General features: G+C 31.4%; 1 protein-coding gene across 1 annotated transcript in view; it reads left to right on the plus strand.

The window, feature by feature from the left end:
- Positions 1–24,352, plus strand: part of LOC129966244 (receptor-type tyrosine-protein phosphatase mu-like) — a 229,437-nt gene that overhangs the window by 104,600 nt on the left and 100,485 nt on the right. The window contains exon 3 of the mRNA XM_056080659.1: positions 22,194–22,281. Within this exon, the coding sequence (XP_055936634.1) occupies positions 22,194–22,281 (88 nt within the window). The remainder of the gene's footprint in view (positions 1–22,193; positions 22,282–24,352) is intronic.

A 24,352-nucleotide genomic window follows, 5' to 3' on the forward strand; every position in this document is an offset into this window, starting at 1 on the left:
AACAGATAAAAGAAAAGATTCAACAGATTAAAAGTACAATCAAATTCAAAGGAATACAAATTTACTACATCATAACAACATGAGAAGCGTGCATCATCTACCTTCAAATATAAAGTTCCTTGAACATTTAATTTAAGCTCTACAAAAGTTTTTTGTTGATATTTCATCTATTTGCTATTATCTTATTTTAATGCTCCGAACAAATTTTATATTCATATAACTGGATTGTTCCGCTGTTATAAATTTATATTATTAAATCTATACTGCACGTTTTAGCAGATATTCCCTTTTGTTTTCCTTAATTCTTTGGCAAACTGCCCCCTGTAGAGGTTCCCTTTTTTGTAATCGACAGAATATTTTATTGAACAGTTGTTTTGTGCACCTGTCTTAACGATAATGTTCTTGTCGCTACATTTGATATACACTGTAGAATTCTCCTTATGGCCATAAATCCAATACCCCACTTTCCCTACCAAAAAACACATATTTTTTTCTTGATAGCATGTTAATGCATTCAAGGAAGCTTTTTAGACAAACCTTCATTGTTTTAGACGTCTATACACAAATATAACTTCTTTAGAAAACATAAAGCAAGACATAAAAACCAGTATCAATCATTCTGCGGTCACTTCATTTTAAACATCCCTTTCTTAGAACAAGAAAGCAGAAAAAAAGCGAGAGGGCAGACGGGTAGGTGAACACATAATCAATTTTCCAGAAAATCCGGAGAAAAAGAAGGGCGATCCTGGAACATCCCTTTGGGGTATGTTTCGCAATCACCCGGCTATTCTAAGCGTTTCCCCCCCTTAATCATGTCGATGCTATTTTTAGATACGAACCAATAGCGGGAGGCACAAAAAGAAGATCGATCCTCGAATCATTACAAGTTTTCGGAAGACTTTGACCCGGTTTTCTGGAACAACCTTTGTCCTGGATTGACATCACGTGATTTTTTTTCCCTTTCGTGTAATTGGATGAAGGTGTTAAATGGTATCGCGGGTAGAGAGTTCCAAAATTTAATTCTCTTGCCTGGCAGGTCAGAAAAGAAGAGCTTTTATGTTGTAAAGTTGTCAGAACCTATTAAGCGGGCAGTTAAGTGCTTTGTTGCATTAGCTTTCCTTTTTTTTTTGTACTAATTTTTTTTTTGTCGGAAGTAATGGATAAACGTTCACTTATAATTAACGCCGATAGTCTTAAGAAGCAGAGAGTGGTGACGGCATGCAAGTGAAAATTTCGATATAACCTGTTCCTGGATTCAGGGGAAGTCTCCAGACTGTCGGATTCAAGAGAACTGGCTACGGCATAGCTGCGTATTGAAATCATTAACGGTCGTCAACCTTTTCCTGTTTGCTATTTCGCAGCATCGGACATGGGGATGGGGGTCTGAAACAAAATAGAAAATTGAATTATACTCTTTAGTTCCCGATATTCATGGAGCATTCGCTTTCATCATACCCCAATGTCGGGCTATAATTCTTACGGACGAATTAATGCAATGATTCATGATGATAATCTGTAACTGCCCTTAGTACTTGTGTTAATATTCGTGGTTGTCGCTATTCATTAAAATGGATCGGACGACACAGTACTAAGTAGAGATGCTTCTGTATGGATTGTCTTTATTCGACACTTTACGTAAAGAGATACCTTAATAATGAGAATGGGAAAGAACAATATATATACAACTATTATAAATGTGAAAGTTTGGATGGATGGATGGATGTTTGTTAGTCAATCACGCCAGAACGGCGGAACGGAATTGGAGGAAATTTAGCAGAGAGATAGATTATAGTCTGGAATAGGACATAGGCTACTATTTATTCCGTTTAATTGAGTGGTTAATTGTTTATTAGTTAAAAACTAACTTTCCCGCCAAAAATCGTCAAATAAGTAAAGCTTCAGGTTTTTTGTTTCCCCCACGCCAATGACATTAGGCTTAACATGATTTTGACTATTATTTCAAACGATTCTGTTTATTTTCTTAGTGTTCGATACATTTAAAATTAAATATTGTTAATTAATCGATCTTTCGGATTCATTCTGAAGTACTTTTGAATTAAAATAAAACAGAATAAAGGAAATTAAAAATTTATAATCTCTATTACGTTACCCTAACTGGCGTAAAAAATTCATACATTTGTGTTGCCCCAATTCAAACATGAAACGTTGAAAATTCACGCATGCGCAGGAGTAACAAAAGATAAAACTATTGATGCTATAAATTCCAATATTTCCACGCGTACGAAGTCAAGGGTAAAAGCTAGTATATATATATATATATATATATATATATATATATATATATATATATATATATATATATATATATATATATATATATATATATATATAATATAAATATAAAGATGAATCGCACTTTTCCTCGATCCAAAAAAAATTGTTAACAATTCTACTTCTTTGATGAGATGTACTCCTTTGAAAGGTTCCATGCATTAGACATTTATAGTACTATCTACTTCGTTTTATTCTCGGGTATAGATTCCAATGGGATTAGATATGGATGCATAGATTCCAATGGGTGGAAACCATAAAAATTATTCCCATCATTTGAAGCAATAAATTTACCATTGTGATGCTCTTTATTATTTTACTCTTGAGCCTTCACATAGATATACTCTTTTTGAGAATATCATGGATTCCTGATCCACTTCAAAGCATGCAATAATGGATAATTAGATCGTATCCTAAGCGAAAAAGATGAGTTGCTAAAAGAGCTTGCTACTGTTTTCATTACAAAAGCAAACATCTCATTTGACTTTTTGTAGCAAGCCCTCAAATATTTTGATATCCACTTGCTGTAATCTCATGGTTCACAGTTGATAATAGCTTTTGCCACTATATCCCATACTGTTTACATTCAAGTTCTCTTTATAACAAGACAAATACCTGAAACCTATGCTCCTGTTATTAAATCGAAATTAGCTAAGCGTCCGAGTCTCATTGTAGAATATGCAACTGTATTTTATTATATGTAAACTAAATACTACAAATTGCTCTGAATGGAAAACGAATCATCCAATTTTGCCAAAGAATGGCATGCTGATTATGAAGAGGGGTGGAATTCATGATTCTAATTCATCATCCTGAACGCTTCCTTATATCTCTCACTTATAATAGATGAACATTCATGGTAATAAATTTAAACTTTAATTGATGATGATTTTGTTTTCATAACGTAAAGCTGTCAGTGGACTTATTATCCTAAAAATCAAGACTGCGAGCTCGTTTGCATTAAGTCTTTTCAAAAGAAAATAATCACACATTCTTCCAGAAAAAAAACTATTTTTAACCTGAGAATCATTTCCAATGAACTGAATTATTAGCAGCAAAACGAATACCACGAACTAAAGCCTAAACAAAAATGTTTCAAAGTAAAATAATGATTCATTCAACTCCAACGAATTCGCATGTTATTTCACGTGCATATCGAGCAACTCCTCATCAGTTCACTCACAGTATTTCTTTTGTCGAAGGCAAAAGCAAAACAAAAAGTTATTCTTTCCGAAGCATTACAAACCACTCAGCTTTCAAAGTAAATGAAAAAAGGATAACAGGGGTGAAAAATAGCTTTCTACTTTTCTCAAACATTTTGGTGCAATGTTAAAGAAGAGAAAGAGTGATTTTTTTTGGTGAGGTGCTGGTATCTGTTTGCAGTTAAAATATGAAGATGGTGGGAAATACAAATATTCTTTTATAATTATAAAGATACCTCAAAATTACATTGAAGCATAAAATTACAGGACAAATAGTGAATGAAAAATCTTTTTCTGTACTTCTAAACTAGTTTCTTCACATGATAGAACTAGAAGGTAAAGATGAATCCGAACTCCAAAAACCATATCATGGCTTGATCTTCATTGTGAAAAGACCAATCCAAAATGATATGGTAGGCCAATCCAAATGAATATCAAGCACATCTTAATATTCATTTGGAATTAAATTACTCTGTATAGCAAATGAGAAGAGAGAGGCTTGAGGAAAGTAAAGAGAAGACATTTGAGGTGTTCTATAGGAGGCTGACGTCCGTAGTGCAACTTACCGACCCATATTAGGGTTTATAATTCACAATATATGGGACAGGGAGGAAAGTTGGGCCATACTGCCTCTTCAGTGACTTGGCATAGTGTAATCGTGAATGACTACTTCATTGGCGATTACAATGCATTCTGGCAAGGTGTTTATCCAACGGTTTGAAATGATGCTGTATGCATTTCAAAGAATGGGTAAAATGCAAAGAATGGGTGAAAAGGAAAATAGTGCAGTGCTATCGTTTCAGTGGCACGGCGTGGATGTGGACTGATGGCTAATTTCAGAGAATGAAAATTCGATCGACTCTCGCTTCAATTCCTGTCAAAAGTGATCAGATCACTTTCAGTAGATATGGCCAGGCCCAGTACAAAATTAGAGCTTTGTTCACTAGTATATATTTGGGTACATTGCTTGCCCTGTTTCTGTGCAATGTTCTTCTGCCCTGTTTCTGTGCAATGTTCTTCTGCCCTGTTTCTGTGCAATGCTTCAATGTTTCTGTGCATACTGGCAACATCGGCTAACAGCAACCATTACTGGACATATGGCTCGATCACTACAATGCTCTAAATTCGCGTGTTGTCACGATAAATTAACTGATATTAAAGTGCATGACTTTAAAAATCTTATCAAACGTTCTGTTATATTACGTTCTGATATTTTTCTTCCTTCAAAATCAACAACGAATTTCAAAATTATGTATTGTTATGGAGATTTGATTTGAGCATGAATCCATGATATTAACGCTTATGGATTTTTTTTAACTGAAAGTAACTGTTTTCTCAATTCGTATTATTACGCAATCAATCTAAACTAAAATTGCGTTATTTTGAGTAAACGGTCATGAACTCTCAGGGCTTACATTATAACCGTATATAATTATATGTTGTAACACCTGCGACTTTTTTCAACGCATTATGTAATAAGTATATAACTGTTCGACAAAAAGCACTTTTTGAATTTGTTCTACACCTCGAACATCTTTTAAAAAGATCATGAGATTGAACTATTTACATCTGCTGCACGTTTATAGAACTGTACCTTTCAGAACAAATATTTACATATTTCTTAAAAATCGCACACTTTTTCAATATTGTGATTTATAATATATAACACTCAAGTAAGAATTACTGACATAGCAAATTAATGTAAACAACTTCAAAGGCGCACGAGTTTTTGTTACCTTGTCATATTTAACCACAAAAAATAATAATAAACAAAGTTTTATTATTTTTTTTATCGTGGTCTTCCACATGGGACGCAAGAGGTATCTACAGGATGTCCCAAAATAGAATTAAGTCGTCTCTTTCTGGTAATAAAACACCATCCATAAAACTTTTTTTATCCAACAAAAGTTTGGTCGCAAATGTACAAGGTCTCTTATAAATAGAGGTACAAACTAAGAGTACCTCAGCCATACAGAAACAAGTCATTTTTAGTTTCTGATGCACGAACATTGTAATCATCAAAAAGTTCGAATTCCAGAGTTTGACAAAACTCCACGTTTCAGATCTCTCCGAGTCTGAAAATCACGTTTTTAGATTATTGTAGAGCATAATTCAAAAAGATGAAATTTGGTACATGTTCTCTGTCCCAAATCTGTAAATTTCTATCAAATTTTGACAGAATTTCATTCGGAAGAAGCCTGTCTCTGTTCGAATATGAGTTAAAAAGATAACTACAAAACGAAGAAAGATAAATGAATAAAATTTCTTACACAGATTTAGTATTTAAAGTGACGACATGCATCAAATTTGAAACTAAATCCGATCGAGGCATTGACCGTCTGCCAGTCTATATTTTGCCAAGCATATATAGGTGATAATTCAAAAATGAAAGGATATAACTACATAAAATTTGATATGATTTTATGACAACAATTGTCGCTCTATATCAAATTTTGGTTTTAATTGGAGTGGGAAAAGGCGTCTAAAATACATATTAGGTTTTCGGGTTCGTTGTAATAATCATATCCTATCTATTAATTGCCAAAGATCGCAATTTAATAGGCTCTTTTGTAATTATTTCTCTACAATGGCGTGCAATTAATAATACATAAGTATAGATTATGTTAGAAAGTTTTGCGGAGATACTCATGCTGGTTGCTACACAAATACAAGCAAATACAATGAGCTTCAGAGGGGTCAATGAATTTAATAAGAGTAACAGTTATATCAGATTAAGTGTACAATACAAATTTGATATCCCATATTCTACTGCAAAGAGTATTTATCTATTTTTACCCATTAACTTTTCTTTAGAAATTTGACACCATTCATTAAAGTTGCTGTAAGAATTAATATACTCCTTTTGATTACACTATCTGGATATGGTTTTGAATTATAAAGTTCGCATAGCCACGAACACAAAATCAGAAGATAATCGCTTGTTAGATGGCTATGGCCAAAATTCCGATACAGCTCTAAAATTCTGTTGGGAAAATATATGCCAGATTTCATGTATCTAGATTTTTACACTTTTGTACCATCTTTTTCTTTGCTCAAGAATGGACAAACAGACAGACTTCAGATATGGATTTGTTCCAAAATTTTATAGATCCTGGAGGTGTTCTACAATTCTTATGGGAAAATATATGCCAAATTTTATATATCTAGATCATTACGCTTTTGCATCATCTTGTTTACCTGATAAAGAACGGATAAAGACAGACTTCCGTTAATTGAATTGTTCCAAAATTCGATAAACATCTAAAATCTCGCTATAAAAATCAAATTTCATTATTATAGCTAGTTCTATAGTTGAGAGATCGTCTTCTCAGATAGACAAACAAATTGATTTATAACTAGAAATACAAAAAAAAAAATCGAATTCAAAATTTTTCGAAGCATAAAGATTAATCAAAATTCCAAGATCTGATACTTTAACGGTTACTAATTCTGTATTTTATAAGCGAGAAGGAAAAAGGAGTGGAAAAAAGCTTTTTTGAATAAAATTTGGTGAATAAACACATTTAAACATACTCATATTGGTCATTGATTAAGAGCTCGTTAAAATAGTCAAAATAATTAAGGAAATCGAAATGGGAACTTAAAATAAGTGCTTAAATAGCACTGAACAGCATCTTATGAAAGACGATTTGTCACATAAAATATTTTACTGAAGTAAAATGAAAAAAATAGGTAACACTTTCTTTAAAAACCTATATGTTAGTCGAATCTTCACAAATTATTCTTTCCGATCTTTTTCAAGCAATATTAAGGCACTGAATATATTAAGGTTTTGAAACGGCTGAAAAGATACAAGAGCTGTCTCTAATTCCCAAGCATGAAGTGTGAACGAAATTCGATCTTTTCTTCCGATACGAATGATATTTCACAGGTGGAAATGTCCTCCCACGCGTGGAGCATCCAGAAACGATACGTGTGGGGGAGAACATGGAATTTCAGGTGTGCCGGATTCGACGTCTCATTCTCACGTTTTACCTCTCCGGTCGCCGCTGCTCTCTCCCAGAGTCTAACCTGCCCGGTCACCATAGCGACGTGGGATGTTTCCATGGCAACCTCGTACTCTCAGACTCACTGGAGAGATTGAAAGGAGCGAAATTCAGTTTGAAAATGAGAAGGATTATATCAATTGACGATGGAAAAAAGAACCCACTGACTGACTACATCGGTCCAATAATAAAACTTTTAATATCTCCACCCACTACCGCCTCGACGAATGGGAGGAAAATGATAGATCTCCTTGTAAAATGAATGGAGAGAATTATATCTCCCCCCCCCCCTTCGTATAGCGTCTTTTTAATAAAGTCTCAAATCTGAAATTCTGGCAATGAGTAAAATTCAAAATTAAATACAACTGGATGTTGTACAAAGGAAACAGTCTGTTTGGCATTTCTTTTAGTTTATTGAGAAATTTTATTTTAATCCTCTACGAAGCACATTTGCAATTTTTTTTCTGGAAACCTAAGTTGGTTATTAAGTTGTTTACTAATTGTTACTCGGTTATTACTGTTTTGCTCAAAATAAAAAAAAAATCTTAGTACTTATAACACTTTAAACTTAATAAAACATGTTTTTTCGTTGTAGAGTATTTCGCCGATTTTTGTTCGCCCTCTCCGATGTCGTCTGATCCATCGGCCCACAGCAAAACCCCTCACCTTTTTTATCTCTATAACTTGAACTAATTGGTACGGTCTAACAATTAGTTCAAATTATAGAGATAAAAAAAGGTGAGGGGTTTAGCTGCGGGCCGATGGATCAGACGACATCGGAGAAGAGGAACAATTACGGTCTAAGTCCTTGCGATCTTATATTTCCCTGTCATTCATCCTTACGATCAAAACAGAGATTCATGCCATGTTATGCCATGACACGATATGTACCATCCTCCTCTTTTTGGTATTTTTTTGCTTGATGGGAAAAATATTGCATAACGTGCTTTTAGCGTAGTTATTTTTTCTCCCTAGGTTCCCTCCCATTAGCACGGATTTCGAATGGCTTTACATACTCATAAAAATCCTTAAAAAAATTAATTGAACAAAATAACATATAATAATTAAACTAATGTCAATAAATTGATTTATATGTATATTAAAAGAACTGAATACCACGAAATAAAAGAGGAAGTGCCTTTTTGTTATGGCTCAGAGAAATTTTCAGTATAACTGAAGAAAAAATCGTACTGCACACTCTATAAGACTACTGGTGGACTTTGAGCTACCAAAAATCTTACGTAGTTGCGCGTTTGATAATGCTGCTCATTAAGAGGTGTTTTATAGAATTTTAATCTATTTTTAAATTAAAAATTAATCCAAATTTTAACATTTTTCCTCAGTGATTATTGCTTAAATATCGTTTATTATGTGAAAACATGATGTTATTTTGGTTTCGGGTTTCGGAAGCATCAAAGTCAAGGGGAGAAATTTGACGATTATCGCTTTTAAAGCATCAGTTTTTCGCTTTTTAGGGTTATTAGAAAATGGTAAAAAAGATTGTCACATTCAGCGACTCATCACCAACAAAAAGTTAAACTAGACGCAAACGTCTGCCATGTACCCAGTTCTCCTGTCTGACCAATAAAGGGCAGATTCATCAGCAGTTATCACACGAAAAAGTAAAGAGAAGAAAATGGCAATGAGCGCGAAACAGCAAGGAGGAAAACATCAAAAGTTATATACATTTTTTAAAAAAAAATTTCGTTTTTTCTAGCTGGTAAAAAAAAAAAAAAAAAAAAAAAAAAATTGAAACTCGAACAATTGTGAGATGGGAACAAAAACCATCGCTTTACTAAATGTTGATGATTGCGTAATGCAGTATTCACGTGATCATTCCAAATCAGTTTAAACCAGATTTTCAAAAGAAAAGAAAAAAAAAACTAATGCTTTGAGATAAAGTTTTGGAGTTCGAACGAATTTGAAATAGGGGGGAGGGAGGGAGAACCATCGTTTTCTAAATATCAAACGCATGTATAATCTAATCACGTGAATGCTTAAAACCGTTTAAACCGGTTTTTCAAGAAAAAAAATTTTAGAAATCGATTGATTTTAAGATTGGCAAAAACCATCGGTGTTCTAATGGTGGTGATTACGAAATATAAGTCATATGCGAACATGTTTTTCTGTCGACCACACGACGGTAAACAATGTTCTCACATAATAACTTGAAATTTGCGACAGCAGATTTCAATTTAAAAAAAATTAATATTCAAAACGTTAGCCTTTCAGCAATACCAATTTTTTCTCTCCATTTTTTTTTCTTCCTATTTTCAATAATAAAAAAATCAAAAGAATGCTTGCAACAATACCCGTCATTGTATTGTTTACTGAGTTGAAATCCAAGCAAGTTGCAACGATGCCTTTGTTTGTTCATTTTGTGTGCTCATCGTCATTGGTATAAATACGTGTAAGATTCTTAAAATAATGTATAAAAACAAAAGAATGGAGTTCACTCATTATCATGACGTGAAGTTTCCAATTAGAATACCAAATCTCCATCAATTATTTTATTCGAAGAAATGTTAAATGTGCAAATCCATCAAAATATCAAGGATTAATTCTTTGATAATTTACAATATCATAAAATTCCAAAATGTTTTTAAAATTTATTTCTGGCTGACAACAATCACAGTGGACCGTAACTGAATTGCGAGAAAAATCTTTTCCAACTCTCATAATTAGAGAGCCTGACAAAATTTCCCAGAACACAAAGTCGTCTGCTTTCGAATAATAGCTCCCTTCGGACGAGAAATTCGACGAAGATGGAATAATTCTTCATAACACAGCGAACAATGGACAGTTCCCAAGCGTGTGATTATCAAACAAGGCAGAATTTCAGAACGAAAGATCGTGCTAACATAAAAGGCTTTCTTGAAGGAGCGTAATTCAGTGAACATTTTCTAATGGGTTGAAAGACCGGGAATTCTGGCTAATTACTACTGAAAAATTAACGTTAACAACTCTTCGAAACTGCTCTCTCCTTTTCTTTTCACCTGGAAAAATTAATCCAGACCTTTCAGAGATTTTAACAATGAACATTTTCATACTAAGCCATCATAAAATAGTTATTAAAATTATGCCATTTATGTATTAAAATGTCAGCTATAAGATTTTGAAAAGACTTTAAATACTTGTTGTAAGTAAAGAGCAAAATCTCACGAAATCGAATCGAAAACAAGACATAAATCTATATATTCATTACCTAAATATTATTTTATTTTCATCGATTTCATGCACATTATTTAATATTAACACATAAGCGTCATGTCAGTCACTAGTCCTTTTTTTTTCCTTTCGTACTTCGACAGTCATCAGTGACTGACAGTACATTTTCATTTCATACCTCGTCAGTCACTTACTCTGCACTTTTCATTCAAGCCACGTGACCTCAGTCACTGGTCCTTTTTTCCCTTTCGTACTTCGACAGTCATCAATGACTGACAGTACATTTTCATTTCATACCTCGTCAGTCACTGACTCTTTTCAGTCAGTGACTGACTCTGCACTTTTCATTCAAGCCACGTGACCTCAGTCACTGTCAGTCACTGGTCCTTTTTTCCCTTTCGTACTTCGACAGTCATCAATGACTGACAGTACATTTACATTTCATACCTCGTCCGTCACTGACTCTGCACTTTTCATTCAAGCCACGTGACATCACTGCTAACTGACAATATGATTTTCATTCTGACTGCGTTAGTCATTATTGATTGTCGATATATATTTTAAAATCATATTTTTTTAATAAATTTTAATCTTGTTATCACAAAAATGCACCTAAATGCATGCAATCTCACTACAAATTTACTAATCTCACTTAAATCTCGCTACAAATCACTACAAACTAGTTCCATTTGCTAGCAAATCATAGGAATCGGATATCGCAGGCTAAATGGGAAGGACGCCAAAATAAATTTGACTCTAATTGTGTTAAAACTCCGATGCTAATTATTTTTTAGCCTATTTTCAATGCATTGACCAGATGTCTTTAAGTAGGATTTAATTGGTTACATTTACTCCGTTTTTCAACAATGTGAGGCTATTGGTATGAACATCTTAACATTAAACCATGGATAAACGTCAAGCGACATCAAAGCCGCCATTCTTCTCTCTGAATTTCTGCATCATGCCAACTAAAAGTTTCCTTACCAGTTCCTTCTTGAAAATATGTTTCGAATCTGTACTGGCAGTACTAAGGACGGTTGTGCTGTTTTTCAGTACTGATATCAATCTACAATTTTGTGCTATGGGAAAGCTGAAATCTGGCAAACTTCGCTTCATTTCCGTCTCCTAATTTATCAAAATAGACTCTTTTTGATATCACGCAGTTCTTACGTCATACTTAATAATTCATCTGAGTCGGAATATATCATGTATTCCATTTCTGCATAAAAGAAAAAAGTTGTCATCAAACCTACTGAGTGTGGGAAAACACACAACTTTTTCTAAATATTGTTTAGTAAAAATTGAAATGATTAGATTAAAGTACATGTGATTTACAAAAAAATATAAATTTGAAATTTTATTACTAAATTTCCAAGCAATCTCACTATACTCCTTGAATGAAAATTCGTTTTTAGATATCTAGTTCTTCTAGATCAAATGTCCTTTAAATAACTTTTATTTTTCTTTTCTTGTTATTTCAGCTTTTATATTTTAATACATCCTATAAATTGTTTTTCATTTGAAGCAATATATACATAAGTTACCGGCAAAGTATGAAATCCGACATTCTATCAAATGTCTAGGCATCGTAAATAATAGTGCCTAAGATAAGCCAGAAATGTATGAAACGATCCGTATTTCACATATCTCCTAGGCATTCTATAGAATGTCAAGGTATTGTAAATAATGCCTAAGACTAGCCAACAATGTATGAAACGACCTATATTTCACACATCTCCTAGGCATTCTATAGAATGTCAAGGCATTGTAAATAATGCCTAAGACTAGCAAGTAATGTATGAAACGATCCATATTTCACACATCTCCTAGGCATTCTATAGAATGTCTAGGCAGTGTAAATAATGCCTAAGACTAGCCAGCAATATATGAAACGATCCATATTTCACACATCTCCTAGGCATTCTATAGAATACCAAATGAGATACTGGAAAAGTATGAAATGCGAGATCACAATTTACTCTTAGGCCTAAGAACTTGCTTAGAATTGAAGATATTCCTGATCACGAAATTTTTGTTTGGTCAGTTACAGTTCCTCAGTTCGGTGGAAGCGGCCAAGGATTCATCAAATGTATGTGTGAAACAAAGTACCAAAATATGAAATGTCTTTGCGTGAAAAATGTAATGAAATGTAATTCAAAATATCATTCAAGATTACCACGTTGCAAGAACTAGATTATTTAATTTCTTATTTCTTATATGAAAATTTTGTTTCCCTTAATAAGAAAGGCATAAATTATATTTTGTACAACTTGCATATTTTGAATAAATAATTTAATGGCATTCTCATTATTTTTTCAGAATAACATTTGTATTTTGAGGAATGTGCGTCATTTATATAATAGTCTTATGAGGACCTATTTGCATATTTTGCCTAAATAGCATTTGTCATTCTATAGAATGCCTAGGAAAAATATGTGATAATTCTTTTCATGCGTTGCCTAAAACCGTCCGGCATTATATATAATTCGTAGGCATTCTATAGAATGCTGGCGTTTCATACTTTGCCGATAAAATATATAAATATATATTTCGTAGCTTTTAATTTATATCATTAACGCATCGAAAAATTTAGGTATCATTTTGTATGTATTAACCCTTTCTAAGGCCGTGGGAAGTATGCTTGCTTCCCACCAAATTTATCAATCTTTGTATGAAATTATGTAGGTTGACATAAGTTCTGACAAATTTTTTTAGAAAGACAGAAACTTAGATGCTTCAGTTCTTTATCTTACACAAAATGATGTGTCTTGGTTTGTCACTTAATTATTAATTAATCAAATTAATTAATTTAATTAAATTTATCTAATAAGCTAAATGAATCCCTTTTCTTATTCTAATTTCAAGTTTAAATTATTTTATCATAATATGACTAGAAAAAAAATGGCCCTTTTAAAGGGTTAAAGTAAGATATGCATAAAATTATTTCCTTTCCAAACAAGGAATTCCAAGCATTAGTTACACCGCTAGCATGTTCCACTACTCAAACAATCTATAATATCTTTCTCTAATTCAATAACTCATCTCCATTAAAATGAATAATTATACTTATGCCATTCTTAACTCTTTTTCTCTTTTTGTTATTAAACTCTTAACTGTTCATTTAGTTTTCCTTTATAGTTTCTTTTTTTAAGCCCATTAATTTTTCAATCAAAATTCTATTCCAATAGATGTTCAAACAAACTTTTTCTAATTTCAAAGACTGTTCTACATAAGTTTTTAAGTTTCAGTAAAAACTTTTATGAGTAACTTTTCATTAAAGAATGAATTCTAAGATATCTTTAAAACTTTCTTGTACAATACTATCTTCATTACAAAAGATTTCAAGGATTATCTATTGATTTTTTTTTTCTTTCAAATCGCATACTCCAGACATTTAAGCCCTTAAGGCACGTCCTTAGAATTTTCTTTAACTTATTCTTTTTCCCCCTTCCCAAAAAAAGAAAAGAAGAGTTTGCTGAATAATATTCTTCTTCAAAGAAAAGTTAAAAATTCTATTCGATCAAAACCGAGACTACAGCGCCCTCTACAGGGAAGCGAGTAAAACTGTCCCAAATCGCTATTTCGCGTGTTCTTTTCAAAAATGGAAGCAATTAATTAAGAAAACAGAATGTTATGAAATCGTTAACAACGCTTCAGAACTCTCCCCACTCCATTCAGGTCAAAATTTAGACCTGTATTCGAAATGAAAACGATTCCCAATTTTGACTTTCATTTCTTCCTTTTTTTTTTTTTTTTTTTTTTTTTTTAGGCATTGGGAATGAATTTTTTAAAACATGTAGTCAGAGAAAAAAAAAAAAAAAAAAGAGAGAATTTAGATTTGCTTTAAGTATCTGTCACGAAAGTTTCTAAGGTTTTTTCCCCATTGCCATTTTCTGTTGTTTTTTGCAGTCTTGTCCTTTTTATGGTTTATCTTCGGAACATAGGGTTTTGGCAAAGCACGCGAAGTAGTAAAACGAATTACTTTAAGAGACACGGAACTTTTAAAGTGTATTTAGACTTTTCTAACGACTTTTTGAATCGCAAATGCTTTAATCTGTTTTTTCTCTTAGCGTAAATAATGATTACGTGATGCAATTTCTACGTTATTTGATATTTTTACGAAATGAGTTAAACCCATGCGCTTACTGAAATATCGTGTCAGATTCGTGCAACGAATTAAATGAATTTTTTATATTTTAATCTGAATTTTAGTTAAAGCTGTAAAATTTTGAAACTTCGATACGAGGCGCAGCTTAAATATCGAGGTGAAATTTCCATTCTTATTTTGTAGAGGGAAACATTTATGTATATGAAATAAAAACCGACATGTAATTAGCAGTTTAAATAAATTCGCAGTTCAACAGATTAGCAAGAATAATAAAATTAATCAGCCGCCTTCAGCGAATAGCTAGTCACCAATCATATTATCATTAATTTTAATGTCAACCAGTTTTGATAAAGTACATTTTATTACATCAAATCATTTTATTATATCACTATTTTAATTTTTGTACACTAAATATAGCCCTTTCTGATTAATTTTGTATTCGAAGAGGAGAATAAAGTTAATGGGAATGTAATCCTTGGCGAAATCAGTTCAACTGCTGGAAGTGGGGACCATGCCATAGTTTTAATTTACGATATCTTTCTAAAATGGGGGGATATAAAGAGACAAGCGACCATTGATGATGTCACTTGTCTCTAAACGACAAGAGCTTTCAACGGAAATAAAAGAACAAAATTCTGACGAAATCTGTTCTGGAGTTTGTGGTTGTGACGCGCGTGATTTTTTTTTCCCCTTTTTCTTCTTTTTTTTTAATCTAGTGATTGGGTATGAGAAATTAGAGCAGAAATTTGGCACAAATTTGAACAAAAAAAATTTTCAAAACAAAAAATAGTTAGGTGGTATTGCTAATATTTTTATATAAAATAATCCAATGTCCTGTCTGGAAGAAATATCTAAGTCGGCGACTTCTTAGACTCTTAAACACTGCAACTTTTTTAAGAAACTGAATTTATAGAAACACTTCATCGTCTACCCACTGAGTTTTTCCGGAATGGAATGAAATACGCACTATTCGAAAGAAATTTTAAGAGCTCAAAAAGAACTTTTGTGAATTAAAAAGCATTATTAAATATAATTTTACAAAAGAATATTTCCAATGCATGCCTTGATGGAAATTTTAAACCCATATCACTATTTCGCAAATTGTGGAAAGATACATGTGTATTCAAGATCTTGCCCCAATCCATCAAAATTTGACACACATTCAGCAATGCTTTATTTCTAAATCTTTTTCCAGCCTCTTGAAAATGTGTAAGACTGTACTACTGGACCTATATTGCTTTTCTACGTCCATTCAAATTTAAAACAAAATTTTGAACCAGCGGAGGGTAACTGCCATAATATCTTACACTCAATGCTTTTTTCTGTATTCGCCAAGTCGATGCATAAAAAGAAAAAGGAGTTTCGTTTTGTACTGCTTTTCTTCTCGTTCATTCAGGCCACGATGGCCTGGTGGTAAAGTGTCAGCTTCGGAACTGGAGGTATTCAGGCTCGACACCCAATCGCACCGAAGAACCGCGGAGTAAGCGTGTCTGGTGCATGTAAAATCCCTCAGGGCTAAATGTCCTCTCGCTGATGTGGTGTGGAAGTTTGAAGAGTGCGGTGCTAGCTCAGGTGCCGTCCTCGTCATCTGACTGCTGTTCAAACTACGAGGTCCTTCCCAAAATAGTCCCAGTGTTGATTTAACTGAGCAGAACTTCTCATTCATTCAAATACAGTATCACTCAGTTTTTTCATTCTCATCTTTAATATTAACCAGCCGTTTACAAACATTATTTATTAGTCTCCTTATAGTAAGTTAAAATGACAAGTACGATGTAACTAGTTCTCGCAATTTACACTTGCGCTGCTTTACACAACTACTACTCTCAGTTCTTTGAAGAAGCATTTGCGCTGTCTCAGATTTTTTTTAAGTAAATAGTTTGTTCCAGATTTTTAAAAAGCGATTAATTGATTACAACTTTTAAAAAAATAAATCATCTTCTAAAGAATTCTTCTTCCCATACTGAAATATGATCAGTACTTCGAATTCGAGATAAATTTCAGAATATTTTCTCTATCCAGTATAAAAGTTCATAACCATGACTGAGAGATTGATCAAGGATAACTGTAACAGAAAAAGAGAGAGAGAAAGAAAGAAAGAAAGAAAAAGAAACATTTTATCCTCCAACATTTTATCCTTTTTACGTAGAATTACCATATTCAACGCAAAATGGAAATTAATAATAAAAATTCCTTTTTTTTTTCCCTTTCCCTAACTTCCAAAATATTTGAGCTATTTTTCTTCTCTTTTACAAATAAATCTAATTCGTTTTTTCTATTTACTCGTAAAAGCAGAGTACTTGAAGAGAAAGTATTGTAATTATCTAAAATTTATTCTTGTGTTTTTTAATAGGAATTAAATTCCGATCAATTTGAGATAATTAAATAAAATTTTAAAGAAATCCGGGACGAAAAAAGATCATTTAGATTAAATTCTGATCAATCTGAGAAAATTAAATCAAATTTTAAAGAAATCCGGGACGAAAAAAGATAATTCAGATTAAATTCTGATCAATCTGAGAAAATTAAATGAATTTTCAAGAAATCCGGGACGAAAAAAGATCATCATTTGAAACTGCCCTACTTATTCCGAAAGTGTAATCACTGTAGTTTAGAACAGACAATAATGATAAGACGAAAAGTTGTTGAACTTTATTTAACCAATGCAAATTCAACTCTGACGAAAATTTAGCAACAAGTATAACATTCGATTAATACTTAAAACAACAGATGATTTCTCAAATCGTCGACATCTCCAAAGCGCTTGCGTCGTAGCTAGCGGGTGATGACAACGAGAGGCTGTTCCACTGCGAGATCACCCCTCACCTTGACTGACAGATATTGGTGATATATCATTCTCCATCCCACCCCCGCTCTTCCTGTCATTTCAGGTGTCATGCCGGTGTTTCTGACCTCTAATGTAAACGATGGAGGCTTTTTTGTTCACTGCGCCTGTTTATTTTATACTGCCTTTCCTATTTTTAACTCGTGCGTCTAAAAATGCGCTCAATTTTTCGAGAAAAATAAAATAAAGAAAAGAAACGCAATATCCGGGTCATCATTTTTTTAAAGCGTATCTCTCAAAAGATCAACAGTAAAGTATATGATCTGTCTATTTTGAAATAAATATTTATTTATTTATATGCAAATAGGTTAAAACAAATACACTATTTTTCTGGTGACTGCTTTCGACACCTGGAAACGGCCCGTTAAAGAAATAATATAAAATTTTTATCTTCAACTTTGGCAGTTGATATTTTCGAACATAAAACATCTAAGACCTCTAAATGAAAATAATATTGATTTCCTTTTTTTTTTAACTTTGTTATTTGTTTTGCATTTTTTCGTTAATATAACTATTCTTACGTTAAATTTTAATTAAACTTGCGTTTATTAAATTTTTTATATTGTCTTATACTGTATTTTAAATCGTTGTCTATCAACAATAGATTAATACACTCTTTATTTAATCTACCTAAATTGTATTAGCATCGTTAGTTTTAATAAGTTTATTTCATTGAAATAATTTCTTTAAAAAAAATTATTTTTTGTGAATTAGCTAATATTAATGAATTAGGGGGAAAAAAACTTTATACCATTTAAAAAATCTGACGACGGCTTAAAGATTTTCCACCAAATTTTCATAATCCACGCTGGTAATAAGATATTTTTCAAGCAAAAACTTGAAAAATATTTTCATGTGACAAATGTCTTTCTCTTTTGCATCATAAGAAACAAAAAAAATATTATAATAACGTATTTTTGTATTTAAAAAGTTTTGTCAAAATATGCGATGCAAATTCATCGTAGCACAGCAGATGCTCAAAAACGGTAGGCGCATGCTCAGTAAGTCATGATGCAACATCCAATTTCATCTGCTTATCTATTTGCATGTATTCAAAGTGTGTGTGTGTGTGTGTGTGTGTGTGTGTGTGTGTGTGTGTGTGTGTGTGTGTGTGTGTGTGTGTGTGTGTGTGTGTGTGTGTGTGTGTGTGTGTGTGTGTTTATAAATTGACAATTTTTGTCCAATCTTCATGAAATTAGGTATATATATCTTCTTCAAAAAGGAGGAAAGAGAGTTGGCAACTTATTGAAAATTAATTAAACCAACAGTTAAAATAAACCTTTGGAGAAGCAATATTTTCCAAAAGTGATTTTTAGGCGGTCTTAAAATTAAAAGTTACGTTTTTAATGATATTGATGTAAGAAGTAAACAATGCTTCTTTTCTCTAATTTTTAAAAATATTATGTTTTATGATTTACAGCAATATTTTTTACTTATCGAATATTTTAATTACTTTTTTTTTCTCCACTGTTAAAACTGTTCATTATGAGCAAATTTTCTTACTTTTACATATTAAATATATAAACTATAAAGTAAATTCTCACTTGCAATTTGAGATGTATTTTTTAAATATTTCTCAATTCAAGATCATTGAAGGAAATCAATTAGATAAATTTTGTGTAGTGAAATATGGTCTCGCATCAGTTTCAAGATGACAGTTTTGTAAAATGGGAGTCTTCCTTTGCCTTTTATATAAAATTTTAATTTTTCAATTTTTGCAATTCGGGTTTCTTCTCTTTCACACGTTTTGACACAGAAAATATAAGATCAAACTTTTATTTTTCACAAAATTAATTATTTGGAAAATTCTAATAATTAGATCTTTTTAAATAATATTTTTAATTTTATTCTTAATACTGTTTTAGGAAGTGTAGCTCCTTTTTGGGGACATTTCTTTTATTATTTTAGATATAATGTTTATCTCTTATTCAATAGGTGCAAAGATACAGTTATTTCGCAACTTTTCTCGCCTATAAATATGAATATATTATATTTTTTTCAGACTTTGGTAAGAAACATTTAGCACAAAATATTTAATATTAAGATGCTTCATTTTAAAAACTGGTTTAGAAAAGAATCATTCATCTATGGCATGCATTTCACTTTACTTTAAATTCATATTTTTCAAACCTATCAAGCAACAAAGGAGAAATTTTTGATATTAATGCATTCCATATCAATAATTTAATGGCCAGAAAAACCAATATTCTGAGTGAGCAAGTCGGTCGCCAAGGGAGACTATTCTATCAAGGAAGTAATAATATTAAAGCTTTGTTTTTCCATAGCATTATTTACATAACAAAATTCGAGCAGTAGGCGATATCCTACATGTATTTAGATATTATGAACAGTTACATCATTCCTTTTATACAATTACTTCATTAATGCGACATTGAGGTTCTCGAATAGGCGCCATTAAATTGCCTTGATTAGTGAATTCTTTCAATTTTGCAGTAGGTGGCGAGTAATTACATTGCCTAATTATAGCCAATTGGCGTAATTGTCTCAAAATCAGTTCGCCTTTATGTCTTCTTCCCTCTCTTTGGCGCTTTATTTTGGATCATTTTATTCAATGCATTATTAATTGGCTCAGAATTTCACATTATAGTATATTACCCTGTAAAATCAAGTATTTAGCCTGTTATGTATGTACCACTATTTTATTACCAGCCAAGTTTTGTTTTTAAAAGTTTATCAATTCACAGTTAAAAAATTTGAAAAAGAGTGGAACCTATGATCTGGAAAATCGTTAATATGATAGCGTCTTAGTGCTAATTCGCGTCTAATTTTATATCGTTTTAAAGATCGTTTTTAATTTAATTATATAGCATCGATTACAAAGGCCTAAAGAATATATTTAATAGCTTCAAGCATTTGTATAAATGAAGTAACTAAACAATCAAATTTATTAATGTAAAATATATTTACTAATACTTTTAGAAATTTAAAAAAGTCGGAGAAAAAATTATACAAGAATAAAATTTTTGCTATTGAAAAATTTATATTTTGCATTTTCAAGTAATATAAAATTGGTTTTTGTGTGTAAGTAATATAACATGCTCTAAATTTATTGTAGGAGAATGTTTAAAATTTCTATTAACTTTTATTTAAAATTTTAATCAGAGTTATTGAAATTTTTTTCATAGACAGTGTTTATTATCCAAGAAATTATTATAGACCGAATTTTATAAATCTAAGTATAACGGCTTGTTTTGAAGGCCATTTAAATAATCTTTACATCATTCAAGTTGCTTGGCGCAATTTACTTTTATATAAATTAACTTATAAACATTATCATATTTAAAATATTTTCCATTAATTAATATATAATAAAAGTCAATTCGAAAGAATAAATAAATATTAATACAATGGCAAAATTGCAAAAAGGAAAAATAACTTTTAATGCAGAAAAAATAATATCTCCAGCATAAGAAAGCGACAGTTAATTGTTTTAAAAAAAGGAAATTCTGGTAATACCAAAATGTTAAAATAAATTAGCTAATAAGAAATAAAAAATAAATTAGAAAATAAGAAAGTTTGACTAGTTTTAATTAGATTTTCATAATTAAAAAAAGGGTCGTTTAAGATCCATTATAGATCCTTATGACTAATTTTAACTATTTGTCTCTAACCATTTAGAATTTACATGTCAAAATATTTCCTCAAAAGGAATTGTAAAATATTCTATGAAAACTACAGTAAGAAATTAGTTTCCCACTTCAAAGGGTTCTAGAATACATTCTATTGGCCCAAATGAAATAAAATTTGATTTGCTTGATTCAAATATAATTCAAATGATGTGCTTGGCTATTTCGAAATAAAAAAAAATGCTAGAGCTTGAATTCATCAATAGATGGCGCTGTAATGCAATTAATATTTATTTGCATATATTGAAAATCTGAAACACCATCTCCGTTACAGAGCGTGCCTATTATTTTTTAATTTAAACAAAGTGGATTCTACGCATTTTATATACGTTGCAAAAAAAAAAGCGTTATTGATAAAATTGTTGTACCAAAACCAGCAGATTTCCGTTATATGAAACGGATTTGAAAAGAGAATTTTTACAGACTTGTTAAAAAAAATGGCCGTTCATATCACTCGATATTAATCATTTCGTCTTGTTTAAAAACAACCATATAAACGAACAAACAAAAAGTAATGATCCAAGGATTTTTTAGATGTGGAAATTTGGCAAATTCCCTCAACTGATTATTTTGATGTTCAGCATAGTTTTTCCTTATATGCTTTCAAAAAGAGGAGAGGTAAAAATGATAACGCAAATTTGCCACATGTAATATGTATTAAGAGTATTATGTTGATAGACGTAATAGACACATAGACACTTTTCACCACAGTTCACATACAGGTAGATTGATAGACATAATCCCAAAAGTGTTTTTTTTTTCAGATTTAAGAACACGTTTTTGGAAGTATGACTATCTGTCCCACCAGTTATTGATATATTTTTTAACCTATTATTTGCTATCACTACTTATTTTTATATTAAATTACGTACAATGATTTCTTATAGATATTGATTAACTTTTCCTTTCTTTTCTTATATGCAGGTAGCAACGAAAGGCGAAAACCACAGCACGCGGCATGCCACTAAGGAAGCAAATGAGCTCAAAAACAGCTACAAGAAAATGATTCCTTGTAAGTTATTAGTTATTATTTTTGTATGAAAAAATTATTCATATGCTAAAAAAACAGTTTTAGAGCGATTCTTACATCTATATCTATATCTATACTTATAATAAAGCTCAATGTGTGTGTGTGTGTGTGTTGGCGCTCTACAGGTCAGGTCATTTGACATACAGCTATCAAATTTGGTACATGTATACCTTAGAGGTCGGGAATGTGCACCTGGGGTCCCTTTTTTTGAAATTTTAATTAGAATTTTAATTATTAGTTAAAAACTAACTTTCCCGCCAAAAAATCTTCCATTTTCCCCACCGCCAACTTTTCCGCCAAAAAAATCTTCCATTTTCCCCACCGCCGACTTTCAGTTATTTTTTTCTCCCAACAGAATTGAGGCTAGGGTTAACATTTTTCGGCGGATTATTTCAAACGATTCTGTTTATTTTCTTAATGTTTTATGCATTTAAAATTAAACATTGTTAATTAATCCATGTTTCACATTCATTCTGAAGTACTTTTGAATTAAAATAACACAGAATAAAGGAAATTAAAAATGTCTAATCTGCATAGCGTTACCCCAACTGGCGTAGAAAAATTCACGCACTTGCGTTAACGTAACTGGTGAAGAAAATTCACGCATGCGCATTGTTTTCTGACTGTTGACATGGCAACCAACGGATGATTTAAATTATTTTTAGGTTAGTTGCATGCTTTTTTAAGTAAATTGTATTTATGTTAGTTATATATTTTTTGTATATGCTTATAGTTTTAAGTACATCGTTTTTTAAGTAGTTTTTTTTAACCTATTTTCAATGATTTAAATTATTTTTAGGTTAATTGGATGCTTTTGTAATTAAATTGTATTTATGTTAGTTATATACTTTTTTGTATATGCTTATAGTTTTAAGTACATCGTTTTTTAAGTAGTTTTTTAAACCTGTTTTCGACCGATTATTTTAAACGATTCATTTTATTTTTTTAGTGTTTGATGCATTTAAAATTAAACATTGTTAATGAATCGATCTGTTCATGATGAATCTGAGAAATTTTTGTTGACAAATTCTTGAGATATTACATAAATTAAGAAAGATATTCTTTAGTGCCCATAAAGTATAAACGCTCAGTGACTCTATTATCAGTAATCATAGTATTAAAAAAATGCTTTGTTTCTGTAAAAAATATTATTATATTAATTGCAGATTAATCATTTACACTTTAATTTAAAGCATAATTTCTACGAGGGGTAACAGAAAATTAGAGAGATACATATCAGGCTATGACTGAAGGCCCTTATAATATTATGAGTGAATTATATGACTATAAAAATTTGAAGTTTTAAAATATTTTGCCGAAGAATCTATTAAAGTTGGAATTGCGTAAAATATTTAATGGTACGACCGGAGTTTAACCTCCTGCTTGGAGCAGTTTTTAAAAATCGCCAACAACGACCTTGCGAAATGTTCAAAAGCAAAGGAGCAGATGTTCAATTATAGTGCATAATAAAGATTGCCAGCTTTGGAGCGTTATCGCAACTTGGCGAAGAAGGGGGTTAAACTCCGGTTCAACCTATTTAATTATTAAAATTTAAACGAACATTAAGATTGGCTAACCGGCTGGTCGCCAAAGGCGGCTAGTAAATAATAAATACAAAAGTTATGTATTTAGCTTAATGTAAGAAATTATAAATTCAAATAGTATAATTCTTGTTTCATTGCATACAAAGCATATTTCATTTAGTTCAACCAATAGAAAAGTTTCGGATTGCTATTTTTCATTCATTTTTGTAAGAATTTCCTCAATATATTCTTTTACCAGTCGCATTTGCCGATCAGTTGGTTCATGGGAGTCGATTGGTTTTTAAAATTTCCAATGAAATGCTTTATGTAGTTTGCTTTTAATGTTGTTGTTAGCAAGGAATTTTCGAACTTAAAATTTTGATGGAAAAATAATGCGTACTATTTTGTATAATAATTTATGTACATAGAAAGACAATAGGGATTATAAAAATATGTTTTACAGATTTCTTGAGATCTGAAATGTGGAGTTTCGTCATAATTTTAAATCCGATTTATTATTATTATTATGA

The sequence above is a fragment of the Argiope bruennichi genome, chromosome 4 (assembly GCF_947563725.1).
Source record: "Argiope bruennichi chromosome 4, qqArgBrue1.1, whole genome shotgun sequence".
Taxonomy (NCBI): domain Eukaryota; kingdom Metazoa; phylum Arthropoda; class Arachnida; order Araneae; family Araneidae; genus Argiope; species Argiope bruennichi.